The sequence below is a fragment of the Chiloscyllium plagiosum genome, chromosome 22 (assembly GCF_004010195.1).
Source record: "Chiloscyllium plagiosum isolate BGI_BamShark_2017 chromosome 22, ASM401019v2, whole genome shotgun sequence".
Lineage (NCBI taxonomy): Eukaryota > Metazoa > Chordata > Chondrichthyes > Orectolobiformes > Hemiscylliidae > Chiloscyllium > Chiloscyllium plagiosum.
In genome coordinates, this window is record NC_057731.1 from 9,051,225 (window position 1) to 9,068,238 (window position 17,014).

Sequence of the window (17,014 nt, forward strand, 5' to 3'; positions counted from 1 at the left end):
GTTTGTGTGTATTGGGGTGGTTGCTTTCATAGTTCAGGACTTGGTCTGTGTGTCTTAGTAGCCACACACGCAGACGACAAGCAACATGTATTTGACTGGGACAACACTACCATTATAGGGCAAGCCAAACAAAGAACAGCCAGGGAATTCCTAGAAGCATGGCACTCATACACAAACTCCATCAACAAACACATCGACCTGGACCCAATATACTGGCCACTACAGCGGACAGCCGAAACTGACAACCGGAAGTGGCAGGGACAGGCCACTATAAATGCCGGAGGAAACACCACAGAAGCGCTTCACAGGAGGCTCCCAAGCACTGAGGATGTCACCTAGACAGGGGACGAAACGTTTGCAACAAAAACTTCCACTTCGGTGAACAGAACCACAGCATCTTTACCTCTATGCAAGCCTTTCAATTCTCATATTTTCACACCCTTCCATTTCTTTTTATGGATGGAGATGACCTTAGTCTTTCCAACTCTTTGAGCCGGTCATTTTAATACAGCATCCTGCTTGCATGCTCACTTGTCTGTCCTCAACATGCTGCAGTGCTCCAGTGAATCACAGCGCAAACTGGAGGAACAACATCTCATCTTCAGACTGGGCAGTTTACACCCTTCTGGGCTCAATATTTATTTCAACACCTTCAAATTGTGAACCCAATTCTTCCCTTTCTTTTAGCATTGCTTGTTACATTCTCTGTCACCCTCTCTCCCCTTCCCCCACCCCAGTGAGACTGTCTGTCTGTTCCTTCCAGTCTGGTAGGAGGCACACAATTTTCCTGCCATTCTCACATTCCAATCACTTAATCTGAACTATCAACATCCTTTCTTGCCCACCAACCACCCCCAGTATTATATAAATGCTGGCCCCTCCACACTTCAGCTCCGATGAAAAGTCATCTGGCAGCGCTCTGATAACTAGTGCTTCCAAATAAACCTGGTGGGCTATAACCTGGTGTTGTGTGATTTTTAACTTTGTCCACCCCAGTCCAACACTGGCATTTCCACATCATAGATTTGAAACGTTAGCTTGCTCTCTCTCTATGAATGCTGCCTGATCCACTGAGATTGCCAGCATTTTTTTGTTTTCAGTTCAGATTCCAGCATCTGCAAGTAATTTAGATTCAGGCTGACCAACTTGGAACAGTTCAACAATTAGAGATTGCAAATCTAGTCTAACTTGTGGATAACTAGAGACCTGACCCACATCACAGACACTGACTGCGCATTACCTCATCCCCCACCTCTTCCTGCCTCACCCTTGGACTGGTTGTTTCTTAGCTCCTGGACTACCAATTTCCCGTCTGTTCTTTCCCAATTTCCCCAAATACCTCTTCTTTAAAATAGAGAATAGTCGAATGTCATGAGAATGTGGTAACATTGGGTATTGTTCAAAATTCACAGCTGTGCATATAGATTTACTGAACTTAGAGGCATGTTGTCCACAGTGTCCTATAATTGTTTCAAATTCTAGAGATCTATTTATATTTATAGAAGCCTAGTGACTACTGTAATACCAGTTAAAAGAAATCTCATGCGATATGGTAAATATTCAGTTTTAAAGAGTAAAATGATAGGAGGTGTGATCAACAGTCCATCAAGCAGCACCTGCTCAGCAATAACCTGCTCAGTGATGCCCAGTTTGGGTTCTACCAGGACCATTCAGCTCCTGACCTCATTATAACCTTGGTTCAAACATGGACAAAAGAGCTGAATTCCAGTCGTGAGGTAACAGTGACAGCCCTTGACATCAAGGCTGCATTCAACCAAGTGTGACACCAAGGAGCCCTAGCAAAACTGGAATGAATGGGTATCAGGGGGCAACCTCTTTGGTGATTGGAGTTGTACCTGATACATAAGAAGATGGTTGTGGTTGTTGGACGACAGTCATCTCAGCTCCAAGACATCTCTTATGGAGTTCCTCAGGGTAATGTCCAACCATCTTCAGGTGCTTCATCAATTTCCGTCCACCACAAAGTCAGAAGTGTGGATGTTTGCCGATGATCACACAACATTCAGCACCATTCGCGACTCTTTGGACATTGCAGCAGATCATGTCCAAATACAACAAGATCTAGATAATATCCAAGGTGACAAGTGGCAAGTAACATTCACACCACACAAATGCCAGATTATGATCATCACACAAGAGACAATCTAACCACTGCCCCTTGACATTCAATGGTGTTACCATCACTGAATCCCTCACTATCAACATCCTGGAAGTTACCATTGATCAGAAACTCACTGGACTCGCCATATATGGTGGCTGCAACAGCAGGTCAGAGGCTAGGAATACTGCTGCAAGTAACACACCTTCTGACTCCTGAAAGCTTGTCCACTATCTACAAAGCACAAGTCATGAGTGTGATAGAATACTCTCCACTTGCCTAGCTGAGTGCAGCCCCAACAATACTCGAAGCTTGACACCATTCAGGACAAAGCAATCTGTTTGATTGGCACTGCATCCACAAACATCCACTCCCATCACCTCCAACGCTCAGTAGCAGCAATGTGTACTATCTACAAGATGCACTGCAGAAATTCACCTTCGATCCTCAGGCATCACCTTCCAAACCCACAACCACTTCCATCTAGAAGGACCAGGGCAGCAGTTATATGGGAACACCAGCATTTTCAAGCTCCCCTGCAAGCTACTCACCATCCTGACTTGGAAATAAGTCAGCATTCCTTCATTGAGGCTGGGTCAAAATCCTGGAATTCCCTCACTAATGGCATTGCAAGTCAACCCACAGCAGGTGGAATGCAGTAGCTCAAGAAGGCAGCTCACCATCCCTGAGTGACGAGAACTCACCTACTGAGGTGGTATGGGGTGAGGTTAGAAACAGGAGAGGAGAAGTCACACTGCTTGAAGTTTTTTATAGACCTCCACAGAGTTCCGGGGAGGTGGAGGAGAGGATTGGCAAAATTATTCTGGGTAGGAGTGAAAAGAAAAGGGTGGTCATTATGGGGGACTTTAACTTCCCCAACATTGACTGGAAATGCTTTAACTCTAGTACATCAGATGGATCAGTTTTTGTCCAATGTGTGCAGGAGGGTTTCCTGACACAGTATGTCGAAGGACTGACAAGAGGGGAGGCCACACTGGATCTGGTGCTTCGCAAAGAAGCAGGCCAGCTGTTTGATTTAGTGGTAGGTGAGCACTTTGGAGAGACTGACCATAATGTTTAATTTTGCAATGGAAATGGATAGGTACATGCCACAGGGCAAGAGTTATCGATGGGGCAAGGGCAATTTTAATGCAATTAGGCAAGAATTAGGATTCATAGAATGGGGTAGCAAAATGCAGGGGATGGGGGCAATCGAAATGTGGAGCTGGTTTAAGGAACAGAGATTGTGTGTCCTTGATCGGTATGTCCCTATCAGGCAGGGAAGAAGTGATAAGGTGAGGGAACCGTAGTTTACTGCAGAAATTGCATCTCTTGTTAAGCGGAAGAAGGAGGCTTATGTGACAATGAGATGAATGATTCAGATGAGGCAATGAAGAGTTACAGATTAACTAGGAAGGATTTAAAGAGAGAGTTAAGAAGAGCAAAGAGAGGACATGAGCAGTCTCTAGCAGGTAAAATAAAGAAGAACCCTAAAGTTTTCTATAGGTATGTGAGGAATAAAAGGATGAAGAGAGTAGAAATAGGGCCAGTCAAAGACAGAAGTGGGAAGTTGTGTGTGGACCCTGTGGAGATCGAGGGAGGTGCTAAATGAACATTTCTCATCAGTTTTCACTCAGGAAAGGGAGAATATTGTAGTGGAGAAGACTGAAATACGAGATAGTAGACTAGAAAGGATCAAGGTCCTTTAGATCCTTGGGCCGAATGGGATTTATCTGAGGATCCTCTGGGAAGCTAAGGAGAAGATGGTAGAGCTTTTGGCTTTGATCTTTGAGTCATATTTGTATATAGTTTTAGTACCAGAGGACTGGAGGATTGCAAATGTTGTACCCTTGTTCAAGAATTGCAGTAGAGATGGCCCAGGTAATTATAGACCAGTGAGCCTTACGTATGTTTTGGGAAACATTTAGAAAGGATTATAAGAGATAGGATTTATAATAATCTCGGAAGCAACAATTTGATTTCAGATCGTCAACATGGTTTCTCAAGGGCAAGTCATGACTCACAAACCTCATTGAGCTTTTGAGAAGGTGACCAAGCATGCCGATGAGGGTAGGGCATTTGACGTGGACTTCAGTAAAGCTGAAGTAGGCAGTTGGAGAAAATGCAAAGGCATGGAATTGAGGGAGATTTAGCAGTTTAGATTAGAAACTGGCTTTCTGAAAGAAGGCAGCGAGTGGTGGTTGATGGAAAATATTCAGCCTAGAGTCTGGTTATGAGTGGTGTGCCACAAGGATTAGTTTTGGGACCACAGCTGTTTGTCATTTTTATAAATGATTTAGATGCAGGCATAGGTGGATAGGTTAGTAAGTTTGCAGATGACATTAAAGTTGGTGAAGTAGTGCAGTGTGGAAGAATGTTGCAGGTTGCAGGGGGACTTGGATAATCTGCAGAATTGGACTGAGAGATGCCAAGTGGAGTTCAATGCAGATAAATGTGAGGTGATGCATTTTGGGAAGAATAACAGAAAGGCAGAATACTGGGTCAGTGGAAAGATTCTTGGTAGTGCGGATGTGCAGTGGGATCTTGGAGTGCATGTACATAGATCCCTGCAAGTTGCCACCCAGGTTGACAGTGCTGTTAAGAAGACATACAGTGTGTTAGGTTTTATTGGTAGAGGGATTGAGTTCCGGAGCCGTAATGTCATGTTGCAACTATACAAAACGCTAGTGCGACCACACTTGGAATATTGTGTAGAGTTCTGGTCACCCCATTACAGGAAGTATGTGGAAGCATTGGAAAAGGTGGGAGGAGATGTTGCCTGGTCTGGAGGGAAGGTTTTATGAGGAAAGGCTGAGACACTTGCATCTGTTCTCATTGGTAAGAAGGAGGTTAAGAGGGGATTTGATAGAGACAAACAAGATGATCAGAGGATTAGATAGGGTATACGGTGAAAGTCTTTTTCCTAGGATGATGTTGTCAGCTTGTACGAGGGGATATAACTACAAATTGAGGGATGATAGATTTATGACAGATGCCAGAGGCAGGTTCTTTACTCAGAGAGTGTAAGGGCGTGGAATGCCCTGCCTGCCAATGTAGTCAACTCAGCCACATTATTCAAGGATTGCTTAAATCTCCCTAAACACATGGATGATGATGGGATAGTGTAAGGGAATGAGCTTAGATTAGTTCACAGGTCGGCTCAACATCAAGGGCAGAAGGGTTTGTTCTATGTTCTCAAGGACAACTAGGGCCAGACAATAAATGCTGGTAAGCCAGCAATGTCCATATTCCACAAAAATGAGGATTAAAAAGAGACGCGAATTTCCAATAGTCCATTCTTCAGAGGCAGTACTGTCAGACAACATCCCAACAATTTTAGAGGAGACTTGTGCTCCAGAATTAGCTGTGCCCTATAGCTCAGCTATTTTAGCACAGCTACAACATAGGCACCTACCCATCAAAGTGGAAAAAAAGTGCCCAAATACCTCCTGTCCACAAAAACAAGGACAAATCCTACCTAGCAAAATATCACCCCTAAGATCTATTCTTGGTCATTAGCAAAGTAGTGGAAGACATTGTTGACAGTCCTGCTCACTGACACTCCCCAGGCACAGCAGCAGCCCATGCCAATACACAGCAGGGACTCAACAAGATCCAAGCTTAGGTTGATAAGTGATAGGCAACATTCATGCCACACAAGTGCCAGGCTGCTACCCTCATCAACAAGAGTGAATCTAACCAACACTCCTTGCCATTGAATGGGCTGAACCCCCACCATCAACATATATTAATAATGGGGTAAAAGGTTTTGGGGGAGCTGTATATATCTGAAAGGCTTAATAATGTGGAGTATCGTAAACACCACCCACTATAATGATGTCAAATGGACTTGTGAACAAAACTTCTACTTCTACTCTGTGTAACAATGAGTATCATACAAGAAGGTAAGAACTAAAATCAGGAGATTGAAATCTCTCTACCCCCTTTGCTCACAAGCCTGAAACGTTGATTTTCCTGCTCCTCAGATGCTGCCTGACCGGTTGTGCTTTTCCAGCACCACTCTCTCGACTACAATCAGGAGAAAGCAATTCAGCCCCTTGAGCCTGCTCTGCCATTTGACACAATCATGGCTGACCTCATTTCGGCCTTAAAGTCCTGCTCTCCATAACCCTTCAACTATTACTAATTAAAAATCTGTCTATCTCCTCCTTAAATTTACCCAGCACCCTAACAGCCACTGCACTCTGGAGTCATGAATTTCACAGATTTTTGACCCTTTGAGCGAAGTAATTTCTCCTCATCTCTGTTTTAAGTCTGCTGCCCAATATCCTAAAATTATGACCTCTTCTTCTACATTCTTCTACACTGAGGAAACATCCTTTGTGCATCTACTTTATTAATCCCCTTTAGCGCCTCATTATATCTCTCAATCTTCTAAACTCATCAATGTAACCTGTATCTAGTTGATATTATGCAATAAACTATGTCTTCTTTAAGGTAATAGGCTCTTCAAATTAGATGATCAAGCGATTTTCCTCTATCACAATGGTCGTAGAGTGTGATGCTGGAAAAGCACAGCAGGTCAGGCAGCATCCAAGGAGCAATCGATGTTTCGAGCATAAGCGCTTCATCAGGAATTAGGCAGTGCTCAAGGGGGCTGAGAGATAAATGGGAGAGGGTGGGGCTAGGAGGAAGATACCTGGGAATGCGATAGATGGATGAAAGTGGGGTTGAAGGTCAAAGAGAAGGGTGGAGCAGATTCTCCTGCTCCCTGGAAGTTGCCTGACCGACTGTGCTTTTCCAGCACCACACTCTTCGACTCTGATCTCCAGCATCTGCAGTCCTCACGTTCCTCTATCACACTAGACCAAGTACGCTGTGTAAGTCTCTACGTTTAGAGTGAACATGGAAGCAAAAAGATCACATAGTGAGGTGCATTGTTCCAGTCATACATACACAATGGCCTCTACTACTTAGAAAGACGAGCACAGTGAATGCATGAGAACACCACCACTGGCAAGCTCCCTTTTAAGTCACATACCACCCTGACTCGGAACTAAATCACTGTTCCTTCCTGTCACATGAGGAAAATCCTGGAGCATTCTAATAGCATTTTATGTGCGCCTGCACCAAATGGACAGCCGTACTTCAACAAGGTGTCTCGCTACCGCTATCTCATGGGCAATTAGGGATGGGCAATAAAGGTTAGCCTTGCCAGCAATGCTCAAATCCCATGAAAGAACAAAATAATTTAGTTGGTGCATTTCTTACATTTGCTGCAGTGACTGAACTTAAATATTTTATTGGCTGTGGAATATTTTGGGAATTTCCTGAGGTCTTGAATGACATTGCAAAAAAAAAACGAGAACAGAAATTACTGGAAAAGCTCAGCAGGTCTGGCAGCATCTGTGGAAAGAAATCAGAGTTAACGTTTCATCTCAAGTGACCCTTCTTCAGTTCCATGGTTCTGAAGAAGAATCACTGGACCTGAAACGTTAACTCTGACTTTTCCAGCAACTTCTGTTTTCGTTTCTGATTTACAGCATCCGCAGTACTTTCAGTTTTTATTTTATACTTGCAAAAAAAGTTTTCTTTTGTTTGTTGAGGAGTAACTTGGTTGTAATGTTGCAGCCTTGCAAGTCTCCTTTCAGTACTGAAAGCGAGAGATAAGAATTCATCTACTTTGAGTTGTCAGCTGAAAATGTCATGAAGTTTCTTTTTGCAGGTCACATCTCCAACAGACACAAGCAACTTTGACAGCTTCCCTGAAGACAATGACGACCCACCTCCTGATGACAACTCCGGATGGGATGCAGATTTCTAAATCTGTCCTGCAAACTTGCTTCTGCCTTGCCTAGGACAGCATGTTGGTCAGAGGAAAGTGGAAAAGAGACTGCCAGTAAATGGGAAAGAAAGCAGAAAGAGGATTAGTGCTCTGGATCACCATGATGCCTTGACTGATGCCTGCCCCACTGACAATGGCGGAATTAGGAGCGACGCCGTTAGATAATTGCGATGGTGTTCCTTTCAAAAAAGAAACACTCTAGATCTGAATCGAAAAGTAGCAACTTAGATGGTGGTCCTAGAGCAACCTGTTTTATTAGCATACATGTAAGGCTTTCCCTTCACTGAGGTGACTATTGCTTTTGCTCCAGAGACCAAGTAATACTCAAAAAAGGTTATAAAATGGGTCATTTGAAACCAGTAAACTTAAGGGTTTTTTTCTAATTAAAATAAAAAGACAAATGTAGGTATTTATTCAGGGGATTTATATTCAGGGGACTATGATACTTACTATAGAATTGAATTTGGGATGTTCCCACTCAAGTGCAAGTACGCACATCTGCGTGTGTGTGAGAGACAAGCGTGTGTATGTATCTCCACCCCCCTCCAAAAGGACCATTAAACCTCACTTTTCACATTAAGTCACTTTATTCATTATTAGTCTGGATACTACATCTCTGTTCCAATGATATATTTAATAGTGGCATCAATATTTATATGCATAAAGCACAATTGCTGTTGCTATTGGGACTTTGTTTCCACTCGAATATGAGTGCCTGCCTGATCAAATACTATTAAAATGGTCTCCTATAAGTTGTAAAGGCCAATACCTTTCTCTGTATCACAATGTAGAGATACTGACAGTCAAATACTGCCAGAAGATGCATTTTAATAGTCATCGTTTGTGTTTGACATGCCACTGCATTTAAATGCTGGCTGAAAACTATGGGCTCATGGAACTGTGTCTAATAATTTGTTATTACAGTTAGATTTCTAAGTCATGCTGCTCAAAGGTGTGTTTATTTTAAATCTAGCCTTTTATTTAAGATTTCCTTGAATAGAATTCTGACCTCCTTCCCAGTCAAAAGCTTCAAAATGGATCAAATGTAAGTAATGAACTTTTTTTGAATCCAAGCCAATATCCCTCAAACAACATCAGCAAACTAATCATCCAGTTGCATATCTCATTGCTGTTTAGGACCATGTTCTGCACAAAGTGTTGCATTTCTACATCATTTCTTTTCAAAATATATCTCTGATTGACTGGATGGTAGTTTTGGACAACCTGGGATTTGGGCAGGACTTGTATCAAAGTAAAAGGGGGTCAGTTAGCACAGTCGATGAGACAGCTAGACACAGAGTAACACCAACAAGTGGGTTCAATTCCTGCACTGGCTGAGGTTACCATGAAGGACTCTCCTTCTCAACCTCTCGCCTTATCTGAGTTGTGTGGTCCTCAGGTTAAAGCGCCACCAGTCGTTGCTCTCTTTCTCTCTCTCTCTCTCTCTCTCTCTCTCTCTCACACACGAATAAAAGACCCATTGGAACATTGGACTATGTGGACTTTACTTCATCAGTGCAATGTTTTTCTTCGTCTACTCTTCTGTGCTATTGTAGAATGACACCACTAAAGGGGACAAAGTGAGAAGTTGGTCACTACCAATCATCCACTAATCTCACTAATTACCTTACATATTAATCACCCTCAATACTAACAAGGTGTCACTTTGAATTTAATCTCAAGTCTTTATTTAAGGGTAAATGCTCTTTAGAAAAACATGGATGTAATCCTTTATAGCCCACAATTCACCTGGGTATTGCTTTGGAAGCCACCATAAAAATTCTTTAAGCTGTAGGTGTGAAATGACCAACTCTCCTTTGGCAATACAAAGTCCTGCAAAATTAACGAAAAAGCCGAACATATTTTCTCAGTGCACATTCCAATATTTAAAGATGCCACACATCTACCAATCATGATTTTTTTAAAAATCAGCAATGTTTAAGTATTTCTTGGGCTGTTTTCTTTAATTATGCTCTCTCTGTATTGATAAATTCATCAAGAGTGTCAGGGTTATAATGTAACTTCTATTACTGGTGAATTGTGAAAGATGAGCATAGAAATAATGGAGGGAGACCTGTAAATACAATGTGAAAGTGAAGGAGGAAACTCTGGATACAATCTCATGTGAAGTAGCAACCAAATACTGTGGGTCAAGAGGGTTTGTCATATTTGCAGCTTTGTATTTTCAAAATATTGTATCTACTGTTTTTATTTAATTGGACCACAAGCTCTATATTATTGTAAATAAGTTGATCTGTTTTGGGTGTTGAGACTCTGTCTGTGATTTAACCCCTTTTTTTTCTTTTTAGTTGACTTGATGCATTTTCCATATTATAAAAGAGCCCAATGCTGTTGAACTAACTGTAAGATAAAGTCCAAAGGCTTTATCTGCCTAAAACAAATTCTAATTTAAAGACCATAGGTTAGACAAGCTTTGGCATTGTCTCAAGTGCCTTAAAACACATGGCATCCAAACAAATTTATAAATTTGGCCTTTTGCTGCGTAAATTTAAAACAAAAACAAACAAAAAACCTCAAGGATCAATCCTTCTTAGCTGGCTTCTGTATAAATTCTCTGTTCTGTAAGGTTCAATAGGCTTTTTTGTCAATATGATGTACAAGTTACAGTAAATATCCTGTGATACCAGAAGTTATGTTCAGTTTTAGGGAGGCTGTGAGAATGGTGATGACATAGTGCATCATTTCTGTGAAATGTGTGCACATGCAACAAAACAAAAGTCACATGACCATAACTACCATTACTTTGGCTGACACATGGAAGCCTATCGTCTTTTAATATACCGGTGTTGCAAAATGTTAGGGTATAAGTATCTCCTTAATGTTGTCAAATTACAATGTGGCCCTGGTGAACATTGTTCAAAATCTTTCAGGATAACTGTAAACTGTCTCATCAGAGTACTGTGTTCAAGCATTGGCTTAACATAGCTGATACCCACTTTTAAGATCTATATTTCCCGTCTCTATTTAACTCGAAGTTTATCATCAACTGTTCCAACTTACTGAACATTTATAAATTTATATGAAGTATTTGTTGGGAGTTGTTTCCAATTTAGTCTTTTTTTTTCCTGTTTGGATAGATGAGCATGGCGAATTTGTCAAAATGTATATTTTGTCACTGAATGCTGTTCACAGGCTTGTTGCACTCCTTTGGTTGTAGATTTTTAACTTTTACATATTTAATTGTCCCTGATTTTGTCTTGTATCTCCCTGCAGCTGTCAATGCAGAGTGCCTGTTATATACTTTCTAGAGCTAAAATAAAGATGATTACTTTTGAACTATTTATATGAAAACTCTTTGAGTTTCAATGTTTAAAAGATTGCATGAAAACCCAATCTTTAAAATTCCCCTGACAGCTAGGTGAGTAAAAATCAGCAAACAGACTCAGTTAGACTCTTAAAACAGAGAAATTGTGACTATACACATTAAATTTGGATAGGCCATAATGATATTGAGTGAGTTAGGTTATCAAAGATGAGAATATGACGACAAGGAAGTGCAACAGATGAGATATAAGTTAAAATAGGGAATAGAAAGCAGCAAAGAAAGGACTGGGGAGGCAACAAAATATGTTGAATTGGTGCTTCCAATCAATGACGCTGGTTTTCAGTGCATTTTACCTCATATCAATACAACCAGAGCAAACAATTGAATAATTCAAGAACCATTTGGAGTTTTCATAACTGCAATTTCCACAACCTTTTGTGTTAGGAGAGAGTGAGTTAGTTTCAAAAACATTGCACGTGAAGCATGAGATATAAGACCATGAGATTTCGGAGCAGAATTAAGCTATTTGGCCCATTGTATTTGCTCCATTGTATTTGCTCCACCATTCAATCATGGCTTATATGTTTTTCAGCTCCATTCTCCAGCCTTCTCCTGGTAACCCTTGATCCCCCTGATAATCAAGAACCTATCTATTTATCTTAATGATTTGCCTCCATGCTATTCTGCAGCATTGAGTTCCACAGATTCACCACCCACTCGGTGAAGAAATTCCTCCTTCGCTCTGTGGCTATGCCATCCGGTCCTAGCCTCTATTGGAACCATCTTCTCCATGTTCACGCTATCCACATCTCTTGGTATTCTGTAAAGTTTTCAATTAGGTCACCTTTCTCTTTCTAAACACCATCGAGTTCAAATCCAGAATCCTTAACCTCTCCTCATACGACAAGCCTTTCATACCCAGGACCATTCTTGTGAACCTGATCTGGAGTCCCTCCAATACCGGCACATCCTTCCTGAGATATGAAGCCCAAAACTGCTCAGAATATTCCAAATCCTGTCTGACCAGAGCCTTATATTGTCTCAGCAGTACATCTCTGCTCTTGTATTCTAGCTCTCTTGAAATGAATACTAACACTTTCTAACTGCCAACTGAACCTGCATGTTAACCTTAGGAGTCTAAGTTCAGGATTCTCTTAAGTCCCTTTGTGGTTTAGATTTCAGAAGAATTTCCCTACTTAGAAAATAATTTACTCCTCTAGTCTTCCTACCATCTGCCATTTCTTTGCCCATTTTCCTGGCCTGTCAAACATATTGGTATTATCAACATTGGCAAAATCTGCCTTCAACCAGTGAAATAAGGTAGCAAAAAGTGTTTTGTTTGCCTGCACAAAAAACAAGTTTTAATCAGTGTCAATTCACCATCTGTGAGTGATGTTTTAAACTGATTGAAAATGACTTTTAGAAAAACATAAAGGTATGGGCTCAATAGCCAGTCGCTTGGGAACTTTTCAAAAATCAAAACTTTTCAAAACATACCTTTTGCTGACCTTGTACATAAACAGTCCACTTTAATTTGTAAAGCTTCACTGAAGGATTGCAAGTGAACACCATGAGCAAAACTTTTAGTGGTGATTCCTTGTTTCTAGAGCAATGCTTTTAAAGCTAATTCAAATTGTACAGAGTAGAACTTGCCCTTAAAATTTTACCTTTTGTATCTGTTACACTAATATCAGCCAAATTACACCAAAAGATAAGATGTTACCATCAGAATGGAAACACAGACCATTGTTTTTGCTATTTGGGATTGTCAAACCTATATTGCTGCATTCAAAATGAATGTTTGATTATGTGGCAATATCTTCATTTCCACACTAAAGCCTGTCACTGTCACTTTAAGAATGGCTAAACAGCACCAGACATAATTAAGGTCGGGGGTTGGACTTTCAGATTGTTTTAGGCTGTGCTATTTTTGGAGAGTTTCATGATAGTTGTCCTATCATGGCTCACAGTGACTATTCTCACCCTACTTTCCACTCCTCACCTCATTAATTATACAACTGGCCTCTTTGATGTCCTTCTCATTAAATTATAATAAAGGCGAAACTCCCACCGCTGCCATTGTATACTTCCTGTGTATAAGCCGACAGTGTCCTATTTAAAGCCCAACTGCACACTACTTCAGTTGCTGCAAGCCAGGAACAGGTACCGAAGTGTTTCAGAAAGGGACGTTGGCATTCTCCTTTCCAGACAGGGGCCAGGGTGTTCATGAAAAGGGCTATCCTCTACCCAGCAAACCACTACAGAACATTAAGGGACCAAACAAAACTGACGTGGAAAGAGGTAACAACCCAGGTTTGTGCTTTCAGGGTCAGATAGAAGAGATAGCACTGCAGGGAAAGGTCAATGGTCTTTGTGCTCTGCAAGATTAATGCTATCAGCTTCTCTCTACTACTACACTCACAGTAACTCTGCCAATGGACACAAACCCCACTAATGCTTGTGGGCTACCAACCTCACTATTGTATGCAGCATTTCCATTGAACAGCTCTCACTCACCCCAAATTTTGTGACAACTAACCCTTCCTGCCCTCTGGCTAAAATCTATGCAATCCACAGAGGCTGATGCCTCCAAGTGATCACAAAATGAGTGAGTGCTAAAGAATGAAGCTTAGAGCTAGGAAATCACTGCGTCTCTGTGCACGAAACAAATTGGGAGGAGTTTGCAAGTTAGCAGTGTCCCTGAGCTCTGACACGGAGACCTGAAGAGGATTCTGAGGTCTGCTATAATAATGCGGTGAAGCTGGTGCAGGAAGGCACTGTCCATTGAGCATTCGGGGACATTAGAATGGAGAGCCCAGAGTTAACAAGAAACAAGCTGCATCCACCACACTCAAACTTTCATGTTTGGAATGGTCACCATCCAGATTTTTGGGAGAGGAGGGAAGAATGCAAGCCGCCTATGAATGAGGCAATTATGTCATTAATGAGATAGCAAATAAATGGAAGTAAGGTAGTAACCAATTATTGATGTTGAGTATTAGTTTTTTTTTACTCTCACTGTATTTTCTCACATTATCCACATTACTGAAGGCATACCTTTGCTTCAGAAGTCTTGCCTATTTCCAAAAGATTTTTCTTCAAATTCCAGTTGAAATAGAGTGGAATTAGACAAACCTGTGCAAAGATTGTGGAAGTTATGATAAAGGTATATTACAACCAAATACTCTTAAGCATAGAGTAATACAGCATGGAAACAGACCCTTCCATCCAACTCATCCATGCTGCCCATATCCTAGAATAAACTGGTCCCACTTGCCTGCATTTCGCCCATATCACTCCAAACTTTTCCTGTTCATTGACTTATCCAAATGTCTTTTAAATGTTGTAACTGTACCTGCATCCATCACTTCCTCTGACAGTTCCTTCCACCCTCGAACTGCTCTCATGCCCTTTTTCAAACTTTCTCCTCTCACCTTAAAAATATGCTCCCTAGTTTTGAACTCCCCCAACCTAGATAAAAGACCCTTGCTATTCACCTTATCTAGAACCTTCATGATTTTACAAACCTCTATAAGGTCACCCCTCAATCTCCTACTCTCCTGTGAAAAAAAATCCCAGCTTATTATTTATATCTCAAACCCTCCATTCCCGGCAACATCCTGATAAATATTTTCTGAACCCTCTCTAACTTAATAATTTGCTTTCTATGGCAGGACGAACAGAACTGCACACAGTACCCCAGAAGGGGCCTCACCAACATCCTGTAAGACCTCAACATGACTTTCCAAATCCATTACTCAAAGGTGTGAGCAATGAAGGCAAGTGTGCGAAATACCTTCTTAATCACTCCATCTATTTGTGATGCAAAGTTCAAAGAATTGTGTACTTGAACCCCTATGTCTCTTCCAGTTCTACAACACTACCCAGGGCCCTACCATTAATTGTATAATCTTTGAGATTTCCCTGACCTTCTAAGCAGATCCGTAGTTGAATTCCATCATAATGTTGGATATGTTTGATGATGCTTTCAGTGTCCCATTTCATTATAATTCCTCACATAATGAAACAATTTGTGCTTTCATGTACTATGGTTGATTATCATTTAGGTTGAGCTAATATGTGACAAGTAACATTTGTGCCACAAAACTGCGAAGTCATGTACATCTCCAACAAGACACAGCCTAACCACTGCCCCTTGACATTTAATAGAATTATCTTTTTCTAATCCCTCACCAACAACATCAGAAACTGAACTGGATCAACTTCATCAATTCTGTGGGTACAAGAACAGATCGGTGTCTGAGTATTCTACATGAAGTAATTCACTTTCGGAATCCTCAAAAGCACAAGTCAGGCGTGTGACAGAATACTGTCCACTTGGCTGGTTAGGTGCAGATCCAACAACTCTCAAGAAACTTGACATTATCCAGAGAAAAGCTGCCCACCTGGTTAGAACCTCATCTCCCACCTTAAAACTCATTGCCTCCATTTCTGTTGAACTATGACTGCGGTGCACAGCATATAGAAGATGCAATACAGTAAGTTACCAAAGACTTCTTTGAAAACACGACCCAAGTGTGTGACTTCTACAAGGCCAGTAGAGACATAAAAGCACCATCAAGTACCCCTCCAACTCTCAAACATCCTGACTTGAAAATATATCGCTACCACCAAGTTGAAACCCTTGAACCTCCTACATGCTGCAGTGTGAGTACATTCAAAAAAAGAGTGGCTGCAGCAATTCAGGCAATGGCTTATTGGTTAGACTTACAAGTTCTACTGATTACATTGGTTTAGGTAAGCTCTTTAAATTACCAATTTTCTTTGGTGCACAGACACTTTGAAGCAAATCGTATGCTAGAGGTTATTAAGGTGGACAAATCCCCAGGACTGGATGGGATCTATCCCAGGTTGCTGAGGGAGGCAAGAAAGGAAATAATTGGGGCCCTGACAGATATCTTTGTGGCATCCTTAAATACACGTGAGGTGTCGGAGGACTGGAAGGTTGCTCATGTTGTCCCCCTGAACAAGAAAGGTAGTAGGAATATTTCAAGAAAATACAGACCAGTGAGCCTGATGTCTGTGATGGGGAAGTTGTTGGAGAGGGTACTGAGAGATAGGACCTATTTATATTTGGAAAGGAATTAGCTTATTGGTGATGGGCAACATGGTTTTGTGCGGGGGAGATCGTGCCTTACCAACTTGATAGAGTTCTTCGAGTAAGTGACCAAGTTGTTAGATAAAGGAAGGGCTGTTGATGTCATATACATGGACTTTAGTAAGGCATTTGATAAGGTTTCCCATTGTAGATTAATGGAGAAAGTGAAGTCACATGGTGTGCAGGGTGTTCTAGCTAGGTGGATAAAACTGGTTGAGCAACAGGAGACAGAGAGTAGTAGTTGAAGGGAATTTCTCGAAATGGAGAAAGGTGACCAGTGGTCCACAGAGGTCAGTGTTGGGGCCACTGTTGTTTGTGATATACATAAATGATCTGGAAGAGGGTACATTTGGTTTGGTCAGCAGGTTTACAGATGACACAAAGGTTGGTGGAGTAGCAGAAAGCATAAGGGACTGTCAGAGAACACAGGAGGATATAGATAGACTGTAAAGTTGGGCGGAAAAGTGGCAGATGGCTTTCAATCCAGATCAATGTGAGGTGATGCATTTAGGCAAGTCTAATTCTAGAGTGAATTATACAATGAATGGAAGAGCCTTGGGAAAAGTTGATGGGCAGAGAGATCTGGGAGTGCAGGTCCATTGTACCCTGAAGGTTGCTGCACAGGTGGATAGAGTAGTCAAGAAGGCATATAGTGTGCTTGCCTTCATTGGATGGGGTATTGAG

The 17,014-nt window shown here is 41.4% G+C and overlaps 1 protein-coding gene across 1 annotated transcript in view; it reads left to right on the top strand.

The window, feature by feature from the left end:
* prkg1b (protein kinase cGMP-dependent 1b) overlaps nt 1-11,225 on the top strand; it is a 623,979-nt gene extending 612,754 nt beyond the window's left edge. The window contains exon 18 of the mRNA XM_043712366.1: nt 7,806-11,225. Coding sequence (XP_043568301.1) covers nt 7,806-7,904 — 99 coding nt within the window. The 3' untranslated portion in view covers nt 7,905-11,225. The remainder of the gene's footprint in view (nt 1-7,805) is intronic.
* The last annotated feature ends 5,789 nt before the right edge of the window (nt 11,226-17,014 follow it).